Genomic DNA, 19,433 nt, shown 5'->3' with positions numbered 1-19,433 from the left:
TATGTGATGACTTGGAATAACGTGTTGTTCATGCTGTTTTTCTGTTGCATAAACTCCATACCTACATTTGGTGGGAATATCATTTAAAAAATGTTTAAGGCCTTTTTTTAAAAATGGAGGGGGTCATGCATTTTCCCTCAGTTACTCAGGGGGGCTCAAGAAAAAGAAGCTACAAACACAAAAACACCCCTCTTCCTATGAGTAAAGAACAGTCCCTATACTAAAATAATACCTGTCTGCAGACTTTTGACACACGTGTGAAGTGTCAGAGTGTGTATGCATTGGTGCAAACATGAAGACAGAGACACTCATAACTTTACATTCAGCCCCACTGCTGTCATTCATCTGACCACCATGCGTCATTGTCTGACAGAGAAAAAACTGCTGACTCAGTATTGCAAAGGGAGGTTTCATCGCAAATATTTTAAAGCACTGGTCAGCTTAAGCTCCTGAGCATCAACAGTAGCAGCATCACAAGAGCCGGGGCATGAGAGGACGATCCCCCGGCGCTTGTCGTGCGCTGGTCCCCACTGCTGCTGCTGCTGCTGCTGGAGTCTGGACGCAGGGAGGAGGGGGAGGAAGAGGAGAGGAGGAGGAGGCAGAGGGGGTAGGTAGGTGGGAGAGGAGAGGAGGAGGAGGAGGAGGAGGAGGAGGAGGGGGGCTCGGCCGGGCTGCCCTATATGGCTGTGGATGAGCTGTATGCTAATATCGGCTTGAGAGGCACAGCATCGCGTTTCTGCCGGCAGTCAGTGGTGGCTTCCAGAGTCTGAGCAGGCTCCTTCACAGCCATGGCTGAGGGCGGAGAAGGGGAAGACGAGATCCAGTTCTTGAGAACTGTAAGTAAAGATAATTTCATCGGTGCGGTGCCGAGCCATTCACTTCACTTTCCTTTCGCCCAATTAACGCCTGCTGAGGCAGCACGGCAATTAAGTTAATCACCGGTCCAAGTTGGATTAATGTGGAAGTTTTGCAAAGAAAATGCATCGTCAGTGGTTGATTTTGACTTTGCTCGTGCATGAGTGATGATTTTAAGTGGAAGTTGCCGCAGGTTGCACGCTGCACCCCGCGGCCACGGCGCACCTGTCGACAGGACTCTTGGTGTGGAGAATCTCAATGAGACTCCCGTCTGCTGCTGCTACAGCTGCTGCAAGGGCAAAAATGACTTGCCATTTCATGACACATGTCTCATTTTCCATCCTTCATAGCGTTCTGATCTTGTTTTGTCGGGAACGCCTTATGCAAAATATACATATATATGTATATTTCATTTTGTCACGGCTCTTTTGCTATGTTATACTTTTATTTCTCCTCCTCAGGGAGAGGAGTTTCCATAAGTTGTGCTCACACGCGAGCCACCTCCTGCTGATTACTATTTTAGTTGTTTGACGCAGATTGCTTACGTTGTCCCTGCTCTATGTGGTAATGCACAGCAGTTATCCCTGTAAATGATATGGCAGCTTGTATGTTGGTGTGTGGGAAGATCTGTCGCGCACGTATTCTTCTCTGGGACCCAGGTGTTGCATGGAGAGCAATAAGACGCTGTTATGCCACATGCAACATGTCCACCAGGGATGTCTGGTGCAAAATGACAGGTCAGGGGCCAGTCACAGTGGCCCCATGTTTCAAGGATTGTAGAACATTTCTAGGATTTAGGGATGATTGTAGGATTTTAGTACGTTTCTGGAATATTTTGATTTATAATTTTTCTCAGACATTTGGATGTTTCTTGGATTTTAGGACACTCCTCAGATTTTATGGCATTTTTATGAATTTAGACAGGGGTTGCGGGGATCCTCCACTGGCACTTTTTTGATAAACAAGCTCTATTGTGATGCAGTTTTATGCACTCTGGCACCTTTATGTATAGGTAAAGTACAAAAACTATTCTCAGTGTGAATTTCTTCATTTTAATTATGAATTCGAAAATGGTTGGGTGGCCACTTGGCACCCTATCTGGGGCCAGATGCGTAGTAGGGTCGAGTATCACTGTTATAGATACTTATGCATTTATTTTATTATCCTTATTCGTTTGTTGATTTAATTTGTACATTTGTGGAAGTGTACCCTGTGGTTTAAATCTTCAGATATCTTGTAGTTGGTATAATTGCTAGTGTTATGGAAAACCTTGAACCTTGTTCAGGACCCCTGTGCCCCAACTCTCAATCACCACATATTTATAAAACTTAACTTCTCTTATTTAATAGCAGTTTGTTTTGACTTTCTTTCAGGTTTAAAAACTAGTAAAAGTTTAGTGAGATAGTGAGATTCTGCTTCACAAGGACTATATCAGCATGCATGTTCTATCCTATTTTCTACAAATCACTTGCACTTTAAGCTACATCACAAGTAACCATTTGTGGTTTTGCAGTAAGCTTAGGCAACCACTGATTTCCATTCATTGCTGTACGAGAGGCCTATGAAGTGAAGTCATGCACTGCAGATGTATTTTGTATTTAACTTGCATTACGATGGTAAACTAACATGGACAGAAATGTCAGAAAACATCTGTTAACTGTGATGTGCAACACAACTGAGGCAAGTTTTGAGCGTCCATTTCGGCTGACAGCCTAACAGCAGTTTTCCCCTTTCTCATGGCTCTGAGATGTTGATATACACAGCAGTATTATTAATCTATATGTAATCCCCTTGCAGTGTCTGCTGGTTGTTAGTGAGCGGGACTCTGTTAACAGCTCCTACTATTTGTGATGCCAGTGATATGCTGACCCATGCCTCCTACTGTCACAATGGCATGTGGTTATCTGATGACAACAGCAGTTTGAGAGAGGAGGGGGTTCCCCCTGAGCTCCTATGTGCCTTGTTATCAAACCTCAGCCTTGAGAGAAATGTGCCCTTGCAGGAAGCCCTAAAATATAAGCAATAATTGAACAATCTGTTGAATGTCATGGTATAAGCCAGTGTAAAGCTGGCAGGTCTTGTGTTTAATTTATTGCATTTATAGCATTGTTCTAATTGTAGTTTTGGAGGAAACATAGTTGCAGACAAAATGTGGTGGAATTTGCAGCTGTTGTGGTGTTTTCTTTTTTTTCCCAAGTCAGATATTTGTAAGGAACCAAAGTGCAAAGTCTCCTGTTATTGGATATGACGGTCAGGTGTTGACAGAAGTCCAGACATTGTGATCCAATTTCAGGACGGACGCTGTCTCACCTTGCTGCTGATGTGTAACGCTGGGAAAGCTGGCAGTGATGAGAGCGTCTCTGTCAAAGGAAACTGAGGAAAATGTTACACCTCTGCTGCAAGATGAAGACAGCATGTCCCTTCTGTAACTTTATAAACCCAGCTGATGATGAAGACACAAAAGTTTAAATGAATGGCAAAAATGTCCTGATTAATTGAAATTCTTTGCTCACTGATTAGGAATTACTTTTCTTGAACAGCTCATTAACTCCCCAGAGATTTCATTTTGAATGGGAAAATGTCATACTTCAGTACACACATGCAAAGGATGACAAAATATTATTTGCTTTGGTGGTTATCGTCTGTGTGCAGCTCTGGCTTGCACTTAAAAAATGTTGTTTTGTCTTTAATTTATGCAGGAATCAGAAAATGTGCAAGTCATGTTCTCAGTCTGTTCTCTGCAGTGTTATAAAACACTTAATGATGATTGCACTGCATCAGATAATGATGTGAAATCACCTGTGTTATTTGTTGTGTCATTACACATTGATTGTGTTGCTGTGTGAAACAATGGTTTTATTATAGACAAAGACTTACTGTTATTATTAACTGGCGTCTCCACTGAAAGGACACTTGTATAGGTTGTCATATTTAAGCAAATACTTTGGAATCAGGGGATTGTCATGTGTTTATTGGAATTTATTTGTGCTTGAGCTAAACGGACCGCACCCCCCTGAATAGTGATTGTCTAATCGTAGCTGAGCTGCTGAATCTAGACACACTAAGCAGGGGCAGAATATCAGACAATGGGCCCCCTTCCTTTGGAGCAAGACACACTATAGTTTTTCAGCCTTTTTCATGTCTATGTTTTGCATGTCATTGTAGTCGTGAATCTTTTTGTGGTTTTGTGTCTCTTTGTAGTTGTTTTTGTGTCTCTTTTTATTGTTTTGCTCCTTTTTGTAGTGACTCCGTGTCTCTTTCCAGTTCCTTTGCATCTCTTTGTGGTTATTTTGACATTTTGCAGGTAAGGGCGCCCTTACACTTTGGGCCCCTGGGCTTGTGCCCGATAGACCTGTTCAGTAATCGTTTCATGAATCTAAGCTTTGGATTTCTACACGTGCAGAAGTGTTGTGTATGGAGTCTTAGTAACAGTGATATTGGGTGAATAAGGAGTTAACAGGGTGTTTAAAATTTTAAATGAAAAACACAACATCAAAACAGAATTTTTTTTCTGCTGTAATTCATTTTGGAATACTGATTGACATCTATTGAAAATTATTGTTTAAAGTAGAAAAACTGCTTTGTTATAATATTTTACAAGTACAAGTACAAGTCTCAGAAATTTACCTCCTTGTTACTTAAAGGAAATCGTCACCCTAAAAATGATCACTTGTACATCAATTACTCACCCCATGCCACTGTGAATTAATGAAGGAAACTTTTTTTTTTGAGTGCCTCAATACTGAGCAAAGAATCTGAAAAATTAGAAAATTCTTGATGAATTGAAGTCATTGGGGGTCGGTGCAACAACAGCAAAACTACATCAAAACAAAATTCAGCATTACACAGGGTGAGTCATTTCTATACAAGTGGTCATTTTGTCAATTAATCATTCCTTTAAGCAGGAACGTAGTTACTAATTTAAGGACCCAACCTTGGTATGAATAATACTTCAGTGGTACAATGCTAAAATATTTGCTTCATCCATCAAGATCAGTGAGGATTTCTGCAGCATCATTACATTGGCAATAACTTTGGGTAGTTTTTGTGAAAAATTAGTTTAAAGTTGAAGCAAAGAAAAAGTATTTTTCTAATTTTTAAGAAATGAGTCTGAAATTTCTCTATTTCTGTCTAAAAATGAAAGCTGTTGTTCCCTTAATTACTTGGAGATTCTTGAGTGAAATTTTTCACAGTTAACTGCCTGTGTGTGCTGTGTAAGAGCGGAAACTTTGCAGGCGTAGCTACGGTTACTGCAGTGGGGTCAAACTAAAGGTCAAACAAGGGTTAGTTTCTTATTTTCTTAACTTTTTTTTTTAGAGATTCATGGTTTAATTTACACTTAGTTGTCCAGGTGAGCTACTGTTACACCTTTTTAAAAACAAGGTGATCGAGCCTTACAGTCCACCAGTAGCTCCTCTGGGCTTATTTGGAGTTTATGTTGTTCTGGAAGCCTTCTGCATACCAAGGCGAGGACTCTGGGGGTTTAAATTTAGCCTTTTTAAAGATGATGCTTCCACAGCACATACAGCTCTGCTCGCCTGGCACTGAACCACACCAGGGGAAGTGCTTGACTTAGGGCAGCGCAAGACCAGTGACTCTTTAACACCATGTTTATAGGGATAAAGTAGCATTTAGAAATCAAAAGCTTGATACCACATGGTGACATACAGTTTGCTCTAAAGCTTAATATGTCAAAGTGATGGACAGCGTCACTGAGCTTTCAAGTGGAACACAACGAATGTTGCACTAAATCTACAAATGCATTGAACTAGTGAATGTAGTGCAACTGGGGAAGGTCTCTGGTGTGTTGTGTTTGTTTTAGTTTTTGGCTTAGGGTGTTTTACTGAATGGTACATTGAATAACTGTGTAAAATATGGTGATGGCCAGAGAAGATTGGAGTTTAGGTTTTGGAAATCAAACCCTAGAATGAGGAGTGCAATCTTATATTGTGATGAATGTTGTGATGATGACAGGATTTGGTTGAGTTTCTCTGATGTAACTGGTTGAAGAGTGGGTTGTGTCAAGTGTCAGTGAAAATGAAGAAGGGGTAAATACAAACTTTACAGTGTCAGCCCTATAGTAACAAGATATTTTCTAAATAAGTTAAAATAGTTTCTATGGCAATGTGTTTTTATTTGTTGTTGTTGCTGTTGTTTTTAGAAATACTGTTCTTGAGGAATCTTCAGTTAAATTTCTGCAAATGTGAGGTGATTTTTTTGCAAGCAATGTATGATAAAGTAAGACATTGAGTTGAAACCAATGAAATCAAACCATAATAATAAACAATCAAACTAAAAAAAAAACAAACAAACATAATTAAAAACAAAAGATTCCCTGATGGTTTATACCGATAGTTTATCTATGTGGACAATTCAGTGTCCTACTAATTATGTTAATAGTCTTTTCTACAAATTTGCAATACCATTTAGGAAATGATTGAACTGTGCATTTTATTTTTACACTGAAAACACTCTTTTTTATCCTCTTAATACAATTTGTCCAGTTTTTGTTGTTGTCATTTTGTGTAAACTTAGAGATATTTTGTTTCCACCAGATTACATTTTAGCAAAGATTTTTTTTCTAAGTTCAAAAATTGTGAAAAAGTAGGACAAAATAATATTAGCTGAAAGGTTCTTTTTGGCGATGGCAATTATTCAGGAATTTATATGCCACTTTTTTGTCTTTCTTGCCTCTATTTTATTGAAGATTTACATGAAAGTGGGAAGAAAGAGAAGGAAAGTCATACCAGAGTCTACCAGAATAGATCATCAGCATCAACACAATCAAATAGAAACCCTTTTACAATCAAGTGTCTAATGTCGTAGCCATTCTTGGGCTCTTGATCATATCACAGGATTTTTTAGCAATAGACAGAGGGATCTTTTTTCTTATCTGAACACTTGATTTCTCATCCACATTGGGAAACAAGTTTAACTTTAAAGTTCAGTGTAGCACTTAGCAACAGCAGCTTTAGTAGCTGTTATGAACCTTTAATTATATGGCATGAGATTGAATAACAGTGAAGCTTTTGGTGACTGATTTTAAAAAAATCTTGACTACACTTCATGTCTTCCAAAACCTATTAAAATTACCTTCATATCAAGAAGTCTATCAGGACAAGTTATACTGTAAAGTACTGTATGTTAGCATATGGCTTCTTCTGATTGTTGGACATTAAACCCAGATATCCCAACTATGCTGACACATCCTGGAATATTGGAAAGAAAGCACAGACTTGTAATTTCTTTGTGCAAAGAAAGTCTTTACAATCTCAGAGTCATCGAGTCATTATAGCCCAGTATGCAGCATTTCCTATATTGCAGTAGTTGATGCCCTTGCAAAGTTTGTCTCTTTAATGAGGATAGAGAAAGAGAGAGAGGCAGCGTTGTCCTGCGGCTTTAGGTGAACCTCCCTCAGAGTGATTTAAATTGAATGGGAAGGATTTCCTCTGTATTGATTGAGCCGGCTGTGATGGCAAAGCAACAGTGTGTTCTTTGGCAGCTCCGGCTCTCTACAGTCGAGAGCGCTGAAGGACGGCAAGCCCACTGCCATCTCCATCATTCACACAACCTTGATGTAAAGGTGGCAGGACCTTACGTCACTGACTCTTTTTCATGTTTTTAAACGTGTAAATGGGATGTGAGGGGTTTGACTGTTCAGTTGAATAACAGACCGATAATTTAAGATGACAATATTTGTTTGTCTAAAGTCAAGTCACATTATTTATAGAGCACATTTAAAAACAACAAATGTTGACCAAAGTGCTTCACAATGAGATAAAATAAAATGGAGGCAAATAAAAACACAGGAAATGAACAAATAAAAAACAGCCATAAATAGGAAAAAGTAAGTAAAGACAATAAGAGCATACAATATTTTGACAAAATCATTGTCATTGTATTGCGACTGACAAACTCACCCACCTATGGGAGCATTTATTGGTCTTGGTGGCAGATGGTGTAGGTTTTTCACCTGCAAAAGCAAATGCTGGAGCCCTTTTTTTCTGTTTTTGTTGTGGTCGTTGCAAAATTTCAAAAGTATTGTGTCTTTGTACTGCTTTGACTGCCCAGTTTTATGAAGAGACCATCTTTCCAGCACTGAAATACTTACTTGAGGCTGGAAGTTACGTATGCTTACCTATTTTTCTACTCAACTTGCTGCTGTGGTTTTTTTTCAGTCTTGAAATTTTTTATTTATTAATCTTTTACTGTAATAAGCAAACATTATACAATCAGAATCAATATGCAATTTAAATTATTGGCTCTAAATGCGCATATTCAACAACATCATGCCATACTCACTCATTTGCATCCAGTTTCATATAATAACCCAAAATACAAATTAGCTTAACTTAATTTGACATTGATATTTCAGTTTCAGCAGGAACAATTATGCATAATGTTGTTGTTGCAGTCTAGTCAGAGATTGCAGTGGAATCTCAGTAAGAGCAGCAGCAGCGTGAGTGGACTCTCAACCAAAATAATTACCTTCATTAATCAGTAGAGGGCTGAAAAAGGTGCAGAGCCTCTCAACTTTTTGAGTGTCCCTTAGGTCACTTGGTTCATTTTCATTTAACTCCAACATGGTCCAGTTTGTTGTCAGCTCTGTGGCCATAATGTTTTTCTTCTAAAGAACAGTTAGTGTTGTTTGTAGCCTTTATTAATCCACCATAAAGGCCCCTGAAAATATGTTTTCTCAGTCAGCCTCTTACTGTGTATAATGGGATCCCAGATTAACACATTATTTTCAACTAAAGTTTGAACAGCATTACATGTTGGGAAATGACTGTATTTCTTCTTTTTTCTTTGACCTCTTTTTGCTAGTTTAATGGGCGGGGGCTCAGTTGGAAAAAGGTGATGTCATTTACTTCTGTGCTTCAATCAGAGTTTATCTGGACAGGAATCTGATGGTACTTGGTGATATGTGTCGATCAAATCTGACCAAACCACACCTGCACAGTCCTGACGAAGGAGAATAGTAGATTTGTTTGTGCTCTTAATAAATTCTATGGAAAATGTTTTTCATTCATACTATTATTTAACTTTTATTAACTTTATTTAGTCATTTCTATTTAATGTTAGAAAGAAATACTTAAACCTGCAATATCTAATATTTTTGGCCAGTAGGAGGAAGCAAAAACAAGTTTGGAACACTGACTTATCATCACCTTTTAAGTCAATATGGTGAACTTACTAGTAAACAGCTTCTTATTTACACTTCCAGGTGTTATGTAGCAACACTTTCATTCATTTTGGAGTCATGTTTGTGTCCACATGATGAATTTAAGTCCAATATCCACTGTCTTTTAGCTCTGTTTTGGTCTCCCCCAACTGCTGAGGGAGATACCTGGCTCTTTAGGTGATAAATGCTTCACAGTGATAACCAGCTCGTTGGTTCCTGGCAGGTGTTGAACAGTGGGATTTTAGTATTTTGCTGAAAAAATCTGCCTGCTGTGGCCAAAAACAACTTAACGAGAGCGGTGAGAGCAAACCAAAGTTACAGAAGTGAAACTTGCCAAGTGTGTAGCAGAACCACATTTGCTGGGGAGAAAAATGTAAAGGGCCCTATCTAGAGCCAGTGTTTTATTTGTCCGTTCTTGGCTACTGTAGAAATGATATAGCAGACTTTATTATAGATGACCCGCTCTGTAGATGTAAACAGCTTTTTCTTAGGTAACAAGAACAAACAAAGTTCTGAATGTTGTGTACTATTTCTGCCACTAGAAGCCTTTAAATCCTGGAGCTTTAAGTGTAATTGCTCTTTTTGGACACTTCTGTACAGTTGTGGTTACAGACTCTCTCTCCACCTCCCTACACTTTTTTTTTTTAATGTAATTACTTTGCCAGAAAGAGACAACACACTGTAAACCAAAAGTTGAAGATGATTTTGACTGACAGCATTATTATTACTAGTATTATTTGTTGTTTTTTTATTTGAGATTCATTTTTTGGCTTTTACCTATATAATGTATAGGACTTAAGTTAGTATAGTTGCTAATGTATACAGCTTAAGTGTGTGTGTGTGTGTGGGGGGGGGCTGAAAAGCTCTGTGGCGAGGACACAGCCTCTGTACAGGGGGCGCCCGCTCTACCAGACCAGATGAGCTATTATTCATACTTTTAATGCAATAATATATTTATTGAGAATTCCACTGGCCATGATAATGGAGTATTGAAAATTTGATACCATGCTAGCCCTAATATATAGACACTAAAGAGCTTTGCTGCTGCAGTTGGATGCTAAGTGCCTTGCTCAAGGGCAGCTTCTTGTAATGATAAGTGGGAATTGAGCACTCAGTCACTCCCAAACACTATTTTTGCAGAGAAATTATGCCTTGTTTGAATTACTGATCCCATTTAAGTTATTTTCTGACAAGACAGGATTTAGGGATGTTTCACTTTGGGACAACATGATTCTGTTTGTCATTTTGCTAATAATTCACTCATCTTTACTTTCTCGGTAAGCCCGCCAACATTTTAGAAACACCATTTTCTATTTGCTGTGCCCACCCGTCCATGACAGCTGCAGTCTAGAGATGACATCTTGTCGCTTGATGGATCTGGAAACCATTTCCAGCCCTCGTAGGGGAGGGAGGTTTACCTTGTCACAGACTGCTGCTGATGTATTGTGAAACACTTAAATGCTCATTGAATTTATTTTGTGTCACGTTCTCTTATTGACCCATAGCTGTTCTGACTGTCTCAGGAATGGAAATCTGACCTCTACGAAGAAGAAAAAAAAAATGCTCGCCTTATCACATTGCTGTCTTATGAGGCTCAAATCATCCAAAGTTTGCGTCCTATTTCTCATGAAAGCAGCAGGATGGAGGGTTAAAGCAACTGTCGGCTTGGGTCATGAGCTGAGAGTTTAGAGGGAGAAAAGAAGGCTTAGGTTGGCTTCAGGTGAATGTTTTTACTTTACCTGATCTCTGCACTTTTTTAGCTCACAGCCACACACATACACAATCCTCTCTGCCTCTTCACACCCCACTACATCTCGCCTGTGTCCGCTCTGTCTCATCAGACAGGATGATGGACTTTAGAGAGGCTCCAGCTCCGTCCCTGACCAGAGGCCCCCTTCATTTCTCAGTGCTTCTGCTGAGGTGGACGCCTTAGCCTTGCACGCATGGGGGGCCTCTATTATTTGAAGCTGCTCTCAAGCAATATGCATACAAACTAAGCCAAGAAAATCCAATTTGTTATAGGAACACCATATAAATCTTGGAGTCTGTGATCCATGGCAGTGTACTGTGGGGCAAAACTTGCTTGACTGCGAAATTTTATTCCATTTTTCAAAAATATAAAGCTCAAATGTGCAGTAAATAATTCATTTTGACCCATGATGTTGTCTCAGATACACACACACACACGCGCATATGCATGCCCACACACATTCTACATGCAAATATGTCTGCACATGACGTGTGACAGCAGTGGCATTATGTTAAATGCGTCTTTATTGAAAAATTGCTGCATGTAAATCCTGAGGTCAGAAAGATTTCTCATTTCTTTTTTTAAAAATAAAGATCTTCGTCAAAACATCCTTGAGGATTCTCTGAGGCTGTGATTACCTGCTTTTGTAATGGAGTTCTTGAAGGGCAAGATGTGTTTGAAATACTTTTATGGCAATAATCAAAGATAAAAACAACAAAAATAACCATGCATATTCTTATAAACATGATGCAAATGCTTATTATTTTTCTTCTCCTGCCAGCAAATAATAATGCTTTAAAATTAAAGCTAAGAAAACATTTTAAGGTATAACTTTTGGTGAGTATTGTCTACTACTACTGTATGGTCACCTGCTCCTGGTAGCTACTGCAGGTGTTTACATTACGCAGATTATGCTGCTACATGAAGCTATGTGCTGATGTCAGGGAAACATGTAATCTTGGTTGCCAGTGTTGTTATTTCTACCCAATTTCGGATCAGATTCCTGCTGGAACATGTCTGGTTGTGTTAAGAAGTGTTTATTGATGTTTTTTTAAGGTAAAAAGTGCAGCTAATTCTCCGTTACTGTCATTCCTGGGCTTCAAGTACACTGTTATGTAGCTATGTGCTAACACAAGGGAAAACATAATCTTGGTTGCTAATGCTGTTAATTTCTCCCTGGTTTTGGATCATATTCCTACTGGAATATGTCCGGTTGTGAGATTACTGTTTAGAAGCTTTAACTGGTGATTTTTCATGGTATAAACTGCTCTACACTTTGTTAAAGTCATTTCATCAGCTGCAAGTACACAGCTACATAGTGACATGCTGACATTGTGGAAATATGTAATCTTGGTTGTTTCTGCCTGATTTTGGATTATATTCCTGCTGGAACATGTTCTGTTGTGAGGATTCTGGTTTGGAGGGGTGGTGGTGTTAAGAGACAGGCGCTGAAACAGATAGTTTCAGACAGAGAGTGAATGCAGGTGCACCAGTAACTATAAAGCATGTTAGCATCTTTTAGTAGAGAAAGCCCAAAGCACTTTAATGTCATTATCTGTAATAAAGTATATGAATGCTCTGTAAAGCTGTTTGTTGATATAGAATAACACTAAATAAATGTTTTACACAGAATACTGGCATTTCCTGCTGAGGCAGCACACACTGAAGCTGCATGTCGACTTCATTCAGTTTGAACTCAGGAGCTGAATGGCTGTTTGGTAAGAGACGTGGATTTAAATCTCATCAATTTAAACATCTCATGAATCAGTTATGATAGAAAGCAGACCGTCCTTTGTTGAAAATGACTGGAAACACAGCCGAAACTGCTACTGCTGCTTAAACACATAACATAGATGAGATCATTTTACAAAAACCTGGAGTGACGTAATTTTTCGTATTTAAACCTTTGAGCTGTGAGCAAACTGGTGTTGTTTCTCTCTCAAACAAATAGCAACAGATTTTTAAAATGCTTTTTAAAAAGCTAGGAGAAAATGTTTTGGGAAAAAAAGATAAAGTGAGGGAAAAACTATTATTATATTGTTATTACACTACTAATTACATATTTAAAACTATATTTTAAGCACTGTTTTCAGGTCATTTCCTTTTGTCCTTCTTATTTATTTATTCATCATTAATTTCCACTGAATTTGTTTTACTTTTTTGTTTTTTTAATTTTGTTTTAATTTCTTGCTAATTTTTGCTTAATTTCTCATTGCCTTCTTTCCATGTTTTTAAGTCAGGCAAATTCGCTCAAGCTTCAAATTGTTAAACTTTGAAGTAAAGGACATTATCTCTCTTTATATCCCCTCTTGCTCCATTTCCAAATATGCACACAAGTGAGTCCAAATGAATGGCCAACTTGCAACGTTTATTTGTGAGAAACAAGTTTTAGTAACAAAAGGACAACATTTTCTGCATTACAATAACATTTTTACATTCATTAAAAGAGCAAGACAGTTTCCCCCCCAGCTTTCTGCATCTACCAGCACTGATGATGATCGCTGAATATTGAAATAAGGGCTTTAATTTTTTATTGCCTTTTATTACACTGTGTATATATATGGTAATGATTTTTTTATCTGTAAAAAAAAAAAAAACATAATAATTTTAATACTATACTACATTTATGGAACCCTGCTACTTGACAAAATAAAATAAAAAATTAAAAATGAAATAAAAATAATATAAAAATGAAATTACATTTACAAAGACCTCAAAGTTACATGCATGTTGACTCAATGTCCGCTGTCTGCACTAAAAAAATGAGTCGTACTGTCATTAAGGTTGGTGTGTTTTGGAACCTCTGAATGAATCTTGCAGTCAAACGGCTTGGTAGATTTGAATGGTACAAATTCTTGTGCCTTTGTTTTTTCTTTTGCTATCTTTTTATCAAAAGATTTATACATAATTACAACATTTATTTAACCTCAGAGATGATAGAGCAAATCTTAAGTATTAAGCCAGTCAGAGATCATCAGCAAATGGACCCGGCCTTTAAATGAGGTCTTTTGTATCTCTGTTTGTGTGTTGAGATATATGAAGTAGCAGCAGGTGCAGCCAGTGTAGCAGACTGTATTGATTAACTAACAGATCTGAATAGACGGAGCAGCAGCGTGAACCAGTAATACTGTGGATCTTTTGCTGTAGAAAATATTGACTGTAGAGCTAAAATGTCAAATTGCTGAAAAGCCAATTTCTCAGTTCTCTTCTGTGTCTCTCTCCCTCTCCCTTGTTTACATCTTCATCTGTTTCTGTTTTGGCTTCAACTCCTGTTTTTCACCGTCACTGCACTTTGTCAGGTTCTCTGCTGCCTTTCATCATCTTTTCACACTCTCACTGTTTCTCTCATTTCCTACATCTCCACGAGGTTTAAAATGTTCAACATAGTGTAAGGTTGGAACGCTGTGAATAATATCTTTGTTATTTATAGTCAGATGTTTGTGGTTGACAGGTGACTCATGGGTCATCAGTGGTGAAATGTAACTAGCTCAAGTACTGCATTATTTAGCTGTAAAATGAGAATGTTTGTGTCCTGGTTGCCATATTGAAAATAGTCACATATTGTAAAACACTTTCTCATTTTAAACAGTATAATAAAATACATCTATAAAAACATTTGAGGAGAGAAATAGGCAGTGCAGTAACATAATCTGGATTTATGTTTTATCAGTGCTGTCTAGTTTGACAGCAGTTAATGTGCAGTGATTGACAGGTGTTCTCTGAGATGACCAAAATCTTTTAAAGCCTAAAAACAGTGCCAAGAGGAGATGCAGAGGTCTCCTGTTCCCTCAGATTGAATCTTTGTTATTTAATTCATTTTTAACGTTTTTCTGGGATTTTTGTCCAATGACTCAATTCTCAAATGCCTACTTTAGCTTTAAGTAACATTTTCAATGCAGGATTTTTACTTGTAATGGAGCACTTTCACAGTTTGGCACTAGTATTTAATTACAGGGTCTGAACGCCTCCTCTGACTGTTGAGTGCAGAGATCTGTGTTAGCTGCGATACTTTTAATTGTAGTTTATTTCAGAATGTTTGAATACAAGCAACAAGTGAAAATTCTTGTTTTCCACATCACAAACTAAGATTTAGATCTGACGGTGCTCTGAGCGGCACCAACTTCAGCCTTTATCCAGCTTATCAGGTTGTAGTTTTCACACATCTACACTGTATCTACTTTGCTCTCCATGTTGTTATTTAAGCTTCACTAAAAACACGTAGCTCAACCTGCACTTAGCACCCTGCCTGACATTTACGAGAAACACGACTCCTGAACAGTCAGAGCAAGACAGACAGACTACACACCGAGACAGTGTGAACAAGGAGACAAAACGTGCTGGAATTTACTTAATTCCCTTCTGTTTTTAACCTCCCGTCTGCCTCTTTTTTTTTTTTTTGTCCTTCTCAAAGTCTGCCTGTTGATCTCCACTGAGCATGTGCAAAGCATGCGGGTCAAAATAGCCGCGCTGAGGGATTGAACAGATTCACCTTTTCTCAAGTTCACATTGGTGGCAGCAGCGGGTGAGTTGTGGGAGTTTATTTGGCACAGCGGAGCATCTGTAGCTCTCGGGTTTCGGCTGGTGGATGCATCAGGCCGCACACACCCACACCCGCGCACACACATACACACACGTACACCTGTCGCTGTCTGTTAAAGCACACTGGCTGCTTGGTGAAGGAAGTATAAGAAGAGAAAGGAAAGCGAAGAAGAGTGGGAGACTTTGAGGGTGTGTTACAGACATATTCGACAGTGTCAATCAGCAGAAGCTCTAATCAGAGTGACAAACTACCTGTTTGATCAGGTAGTGTCAAATTTGCAGGATTGAGAGGGATATCGAGGTGTATTGAGGACGGGTGGGGTCGGGTTGGGAGAGGCCAGGGTCAAGTTCCCGCTCTACACTTGGAAGCTGGGTGAAGCAGCCACCCAACCTCCTCCTGCTGCAGGCCAGGGCCCTATACATAGTACTGATGCTGCTCTTTAGCTGTCTAGCAGATGGTCACACTGCTGCTGTGAGGATCACTTTGCCTCAGATTCACCAGATTCTCTGGCTTGGGATCAAGTCAAGGGTGCAGAGAGAGACAGAAAGTATCTCAAGAAAGTGTCTTGGCTGTGTTTACACATGGATATTTCATTAGTTGTTGAGATCTGATCACAGCGATTGGATTTTTATGAGAGAACGCCACTATGTATCCATTCTTGGCATTAAACCCTACATACACATACACAGTGTCTCTTTATTTATATAGAGCGAAGCTGGCATTATCATCCATTCTGCGCTTCCTGCCATTGCTTCACACTGCTCAGATGACAGGATGGTATCCCGTCTGTGTAGCGTTTTAATCCCAGTGCAGCTCTGACTACTTTTGGTTTCAAAGTTGCACTCTCAAAGAGAGCAAAGATCAATTTTCATGTATCTGAGCCTTTCAGCATGGTTGTCAATTTTGATCAAATTCAAGAGTGCATGACTATGCTTCACTGCCTTGCTTTCACTGTAGTGTTTTAGTGGTTTAATTGCTGCTTTGGAGGATTTTCCATAATGACAAATAAAATATTTAATTTAATTGGTCATATTTACAGAAGAATTTGGCACTAAAAATCACCTGTTAGCGGTTTTACAAGCCTTAAAGGGACAGTTCCCTCAAAAACTAAAAGCACATATTTTTCCTTCTACCTGTGGTGTCTAAGAATAGTAATATTTACCTATATATAATAATAATATCGATATCTGTTTATGTTTTCCGAGGCAGAATATATTTCTTTATGTAGCAACACAAAAATAGATCAATATGTGGTGCAAATACAGAAAAGTAGACAAGGAAAGGATAGAAGGAAGAAAGTCCCTATATTAAACTGCTCACAACAATGTTTATGGATTATCTTGAGTAATTGGGTCATGATTTCTGGAAAGAGACATTGCTGTTGAGTTTTTCAAATCTATTTTTTCGGTGCTTTGAGAACAACAAGCCGAGTGCCATCTATTTTCATTATATTGGAGAGAAGGCAGACATCACTACAGCTGATATTTCCAACACTCTGCAGCTGACACCAAAACAGTCTTGAATTGTAAGTAGAAGTACGGGTATTAGGAAAAATATGTATTTTTGATTTGGGGGTGAATTGTCCCTTTAGAAAGGGCAAGGTAATAAACACATAGATATTGCATGCCACTAATGGTGCCAGGTTCTGCTGGTTTCATAAGGCCACCACAATTCCAAACAGCTGAAAAGAAATAGGTTTATTTACTCGATTTTTAAGAGGTGACAAGTCTTCGGTCATCCTCTGGCCATATTAAGTTTCCCTATCCGTAGTCTGAAACAACAAGCAGTGTTTCCTCCATCACACAGCTAACGGGAAAGCTGCAGCAGTGACTCGGAGCCAACGTTGATGCTTTCTGCTATCAGTAATCACCTCCCTGAAGCCCAAAGTCGGGTCCTGGGGTATTTAAAACGCTGCTGGTATGGACTGTTGTGCCAGCTCTGTCCCGTATTCAGTTCACTGTGACATTTAACTATACTGTGCTTCACTTTATTCATTAAAAGTGCTTGAAGATAGATTTTTATTGCCCTACAACACAAACTAACCAAAGTTTGTCTATGATAAGGTTGTTAATAAAGCCCAAAGACCTGAGTGCTTTTCCTTTTTGTTGGATTCGCACTAATTGGCTTCTGTACTAATGAACTGCCATATGAATCACTAACATTTGCTTATTCTTCAATTTAAGTCACATTTTCTTCTTACAGCAGCGTTTCTATACAATAATATGGATTACATCTTTGAAGCTAAAATGACTTCATCTAGTCAGTGAGGTGTTTTGTTTTTGTTATGCTTCTGTGCTGGCAATGTTCACGGTCGAAGGGAAAGATGGTTGTCTGTTTTCCATCCCATTCTTATGAAGACGATACCTCAAGAAGGCCTTGAGGGTGTTTCTTTAAATTTGGCACAAATATTCACTTGGACTCAAGAATGAACTACATAGAATATAGCTGTTGAAGGTCAAATGTCACTGTGACATCACACAACATGTTTTTGGCCATAACTAAGAATTCATATGCTAATTATGGAAAAAAAATGCACACAAATGTCTTATATGATATAATGATGAAGTAATTACATTTTATACTCAAAAAGTCAAAGGTCAACTTCACTGTGAAAACATAATGTTCTGCAAAAATACTTTACTGGCCATTATTTAACGTCATAACTCAGGAACAGAAGGGAAGACATTTGGTTGGACATTGAATTTTTGACAAATTTTGGGCGTCCACCTTGAAACTGTGCTGATTGTATAGGTCTTCTGTGCTGTCGCATGGAAGATAGGTGTGAAGCATCCATGTTTCACAGACATGGATGCTAACTGTAACTGCAACTTGACTGTTGTGTGGAGGCATACAGCGGTGAGGTGGTCATTCTGCTTTAACATATTTTACCCCTTCTAAAGAACCTAAATATAAAAAGATGTGCTCTTTTGAAGTGTTAGATTTCACACAAAGAGCTTCATATTGCTTGGTTAATGAATTCAAAGTGTGTTGTTGTTAAGGAAGAAGACAGTACATTTTTGATTGCGAACACATATATAAACCAGAAAGACAAGAGGATCTAATTTGTGATGCAACACCTCACTCTAAATATGAAATAAAGAGTTTGACTTTAGGGTTCCCTACAATGTCTGTTTGAACTTTTACATGTACTAAAAGAGCCAAAAAAATCTGTCCTAATTCCCCAAAAAATTGTTTTGCATTTTGCTAAAGACACCTTTACTCTTGTTTCCATTTCATTTCCATCTGGACAGCAGTGTGAAATTTTAAATTAGGAACACAATTTTCTCATCTATTGTTAGAAATATGCAAGTGAATGCTTTTTACTGCAGGAAAAAAAACAAACATCTGATGGTATAATGGGGTGCATTCATAATGCTAAATTATTTTCACACAAGTATGTGACCATGCAGGGGAAGTTTTACTTTGCATTCGCACTAAATTTTATAGTTGTAGGTCCAGAGTGCCATTGTTTGAAATAATGTCAGGGTTTGTTATCTCTGCTCCTCTGAGTCTGTTGGTGCTGCACAGCCTGTATCTAAATTTTATTGAATTATTACTGCTGAGAAGGAGGTGGGAGCCAGAACCATGGCAACCATCAGCTCAGATTAGTGTGGGACGTGAGCTGGCAGGAGACACACACACTCACACATGCACACACACAGAGTACACAAATAAATCGATATCCGTGTGTGTGCGTTGCCAAATAGAGCCCGACCCTCTCGACCCTGACAAATACAGATGTTCATTTATTGGTTACACTGATTGAATCGAGGGTTTTCCTCTCTCCCACAGAGATATCAAAGGCTGCGTAACAGGTTTAGAAATGATATGACTCAACGCTGCTTTGCTATTGCTGCTATTGATTAATATAGTTTTTGTTCTATTCTTTTCTGCTGCTGAAATGATTTTCTGTTCAAATTTTTTTTCAAATATTTCCTTGATTTTATCTGATGAACAGTCTCATTAATTTAAAAATCCTGTCTAGAAACATGACAATTTATATGGGGAAAAAAGCTTCTTGTATTGTTGTATAAAAATGCTTCCCCTTCAGTCAGCTCTTTGTTGTGATGGATCAGCCTCCTCTACATAACACAAAGTTCCTATTC

At 38.5% G+C, this 19,433-nt stretch overlaps 1 protein-coding gene across 2 annotated transcripts in view; it reads left to right on the top strand.

Moving 5' to 3' along the window:
- Nucleotides 1-752: 752 nt before the first annotated feature.
- ryr3 (ryanodine receptor 3) overlaps nt 753-19,433 on the top strand; it is a 142,537-nt gene continuing 123,856 nt past the window's right edge. For both annotated transcript variants that reach the window (XM_042503061.1, XM_042503060.1), the window contains exon 1: nt 753-836. In XM_042503061.1, coding sequence (XP_042358995.1) covers nt 789-836 — 48 coding nt within the window. In that variant the 5' untranslated portion in view covers nt 753-788. The remainder of the gene's footprint in view (nt 837-19,433) is intronic.

The sequence above is a fragment of the Plectropomus leopardus genome, chromosome 16, assembly GCF_008729295.1.
Source record: "Plectropomus leopardus isolate mb chromosome 16, YSFRI_Pleo_2.0, whole genome shotgun sequence".
Taxonomy (NCBI): Eukaryota; Metazoa; Chordata; class Actinopteri; order Perciformes; family Serranidae; genus Plectropomus; species Plectropomus leopardus.
Note: the sequence above shows the minus strand (reverse complement) of the source record. Positions and strands in the feature narration are given on the sequence as shown.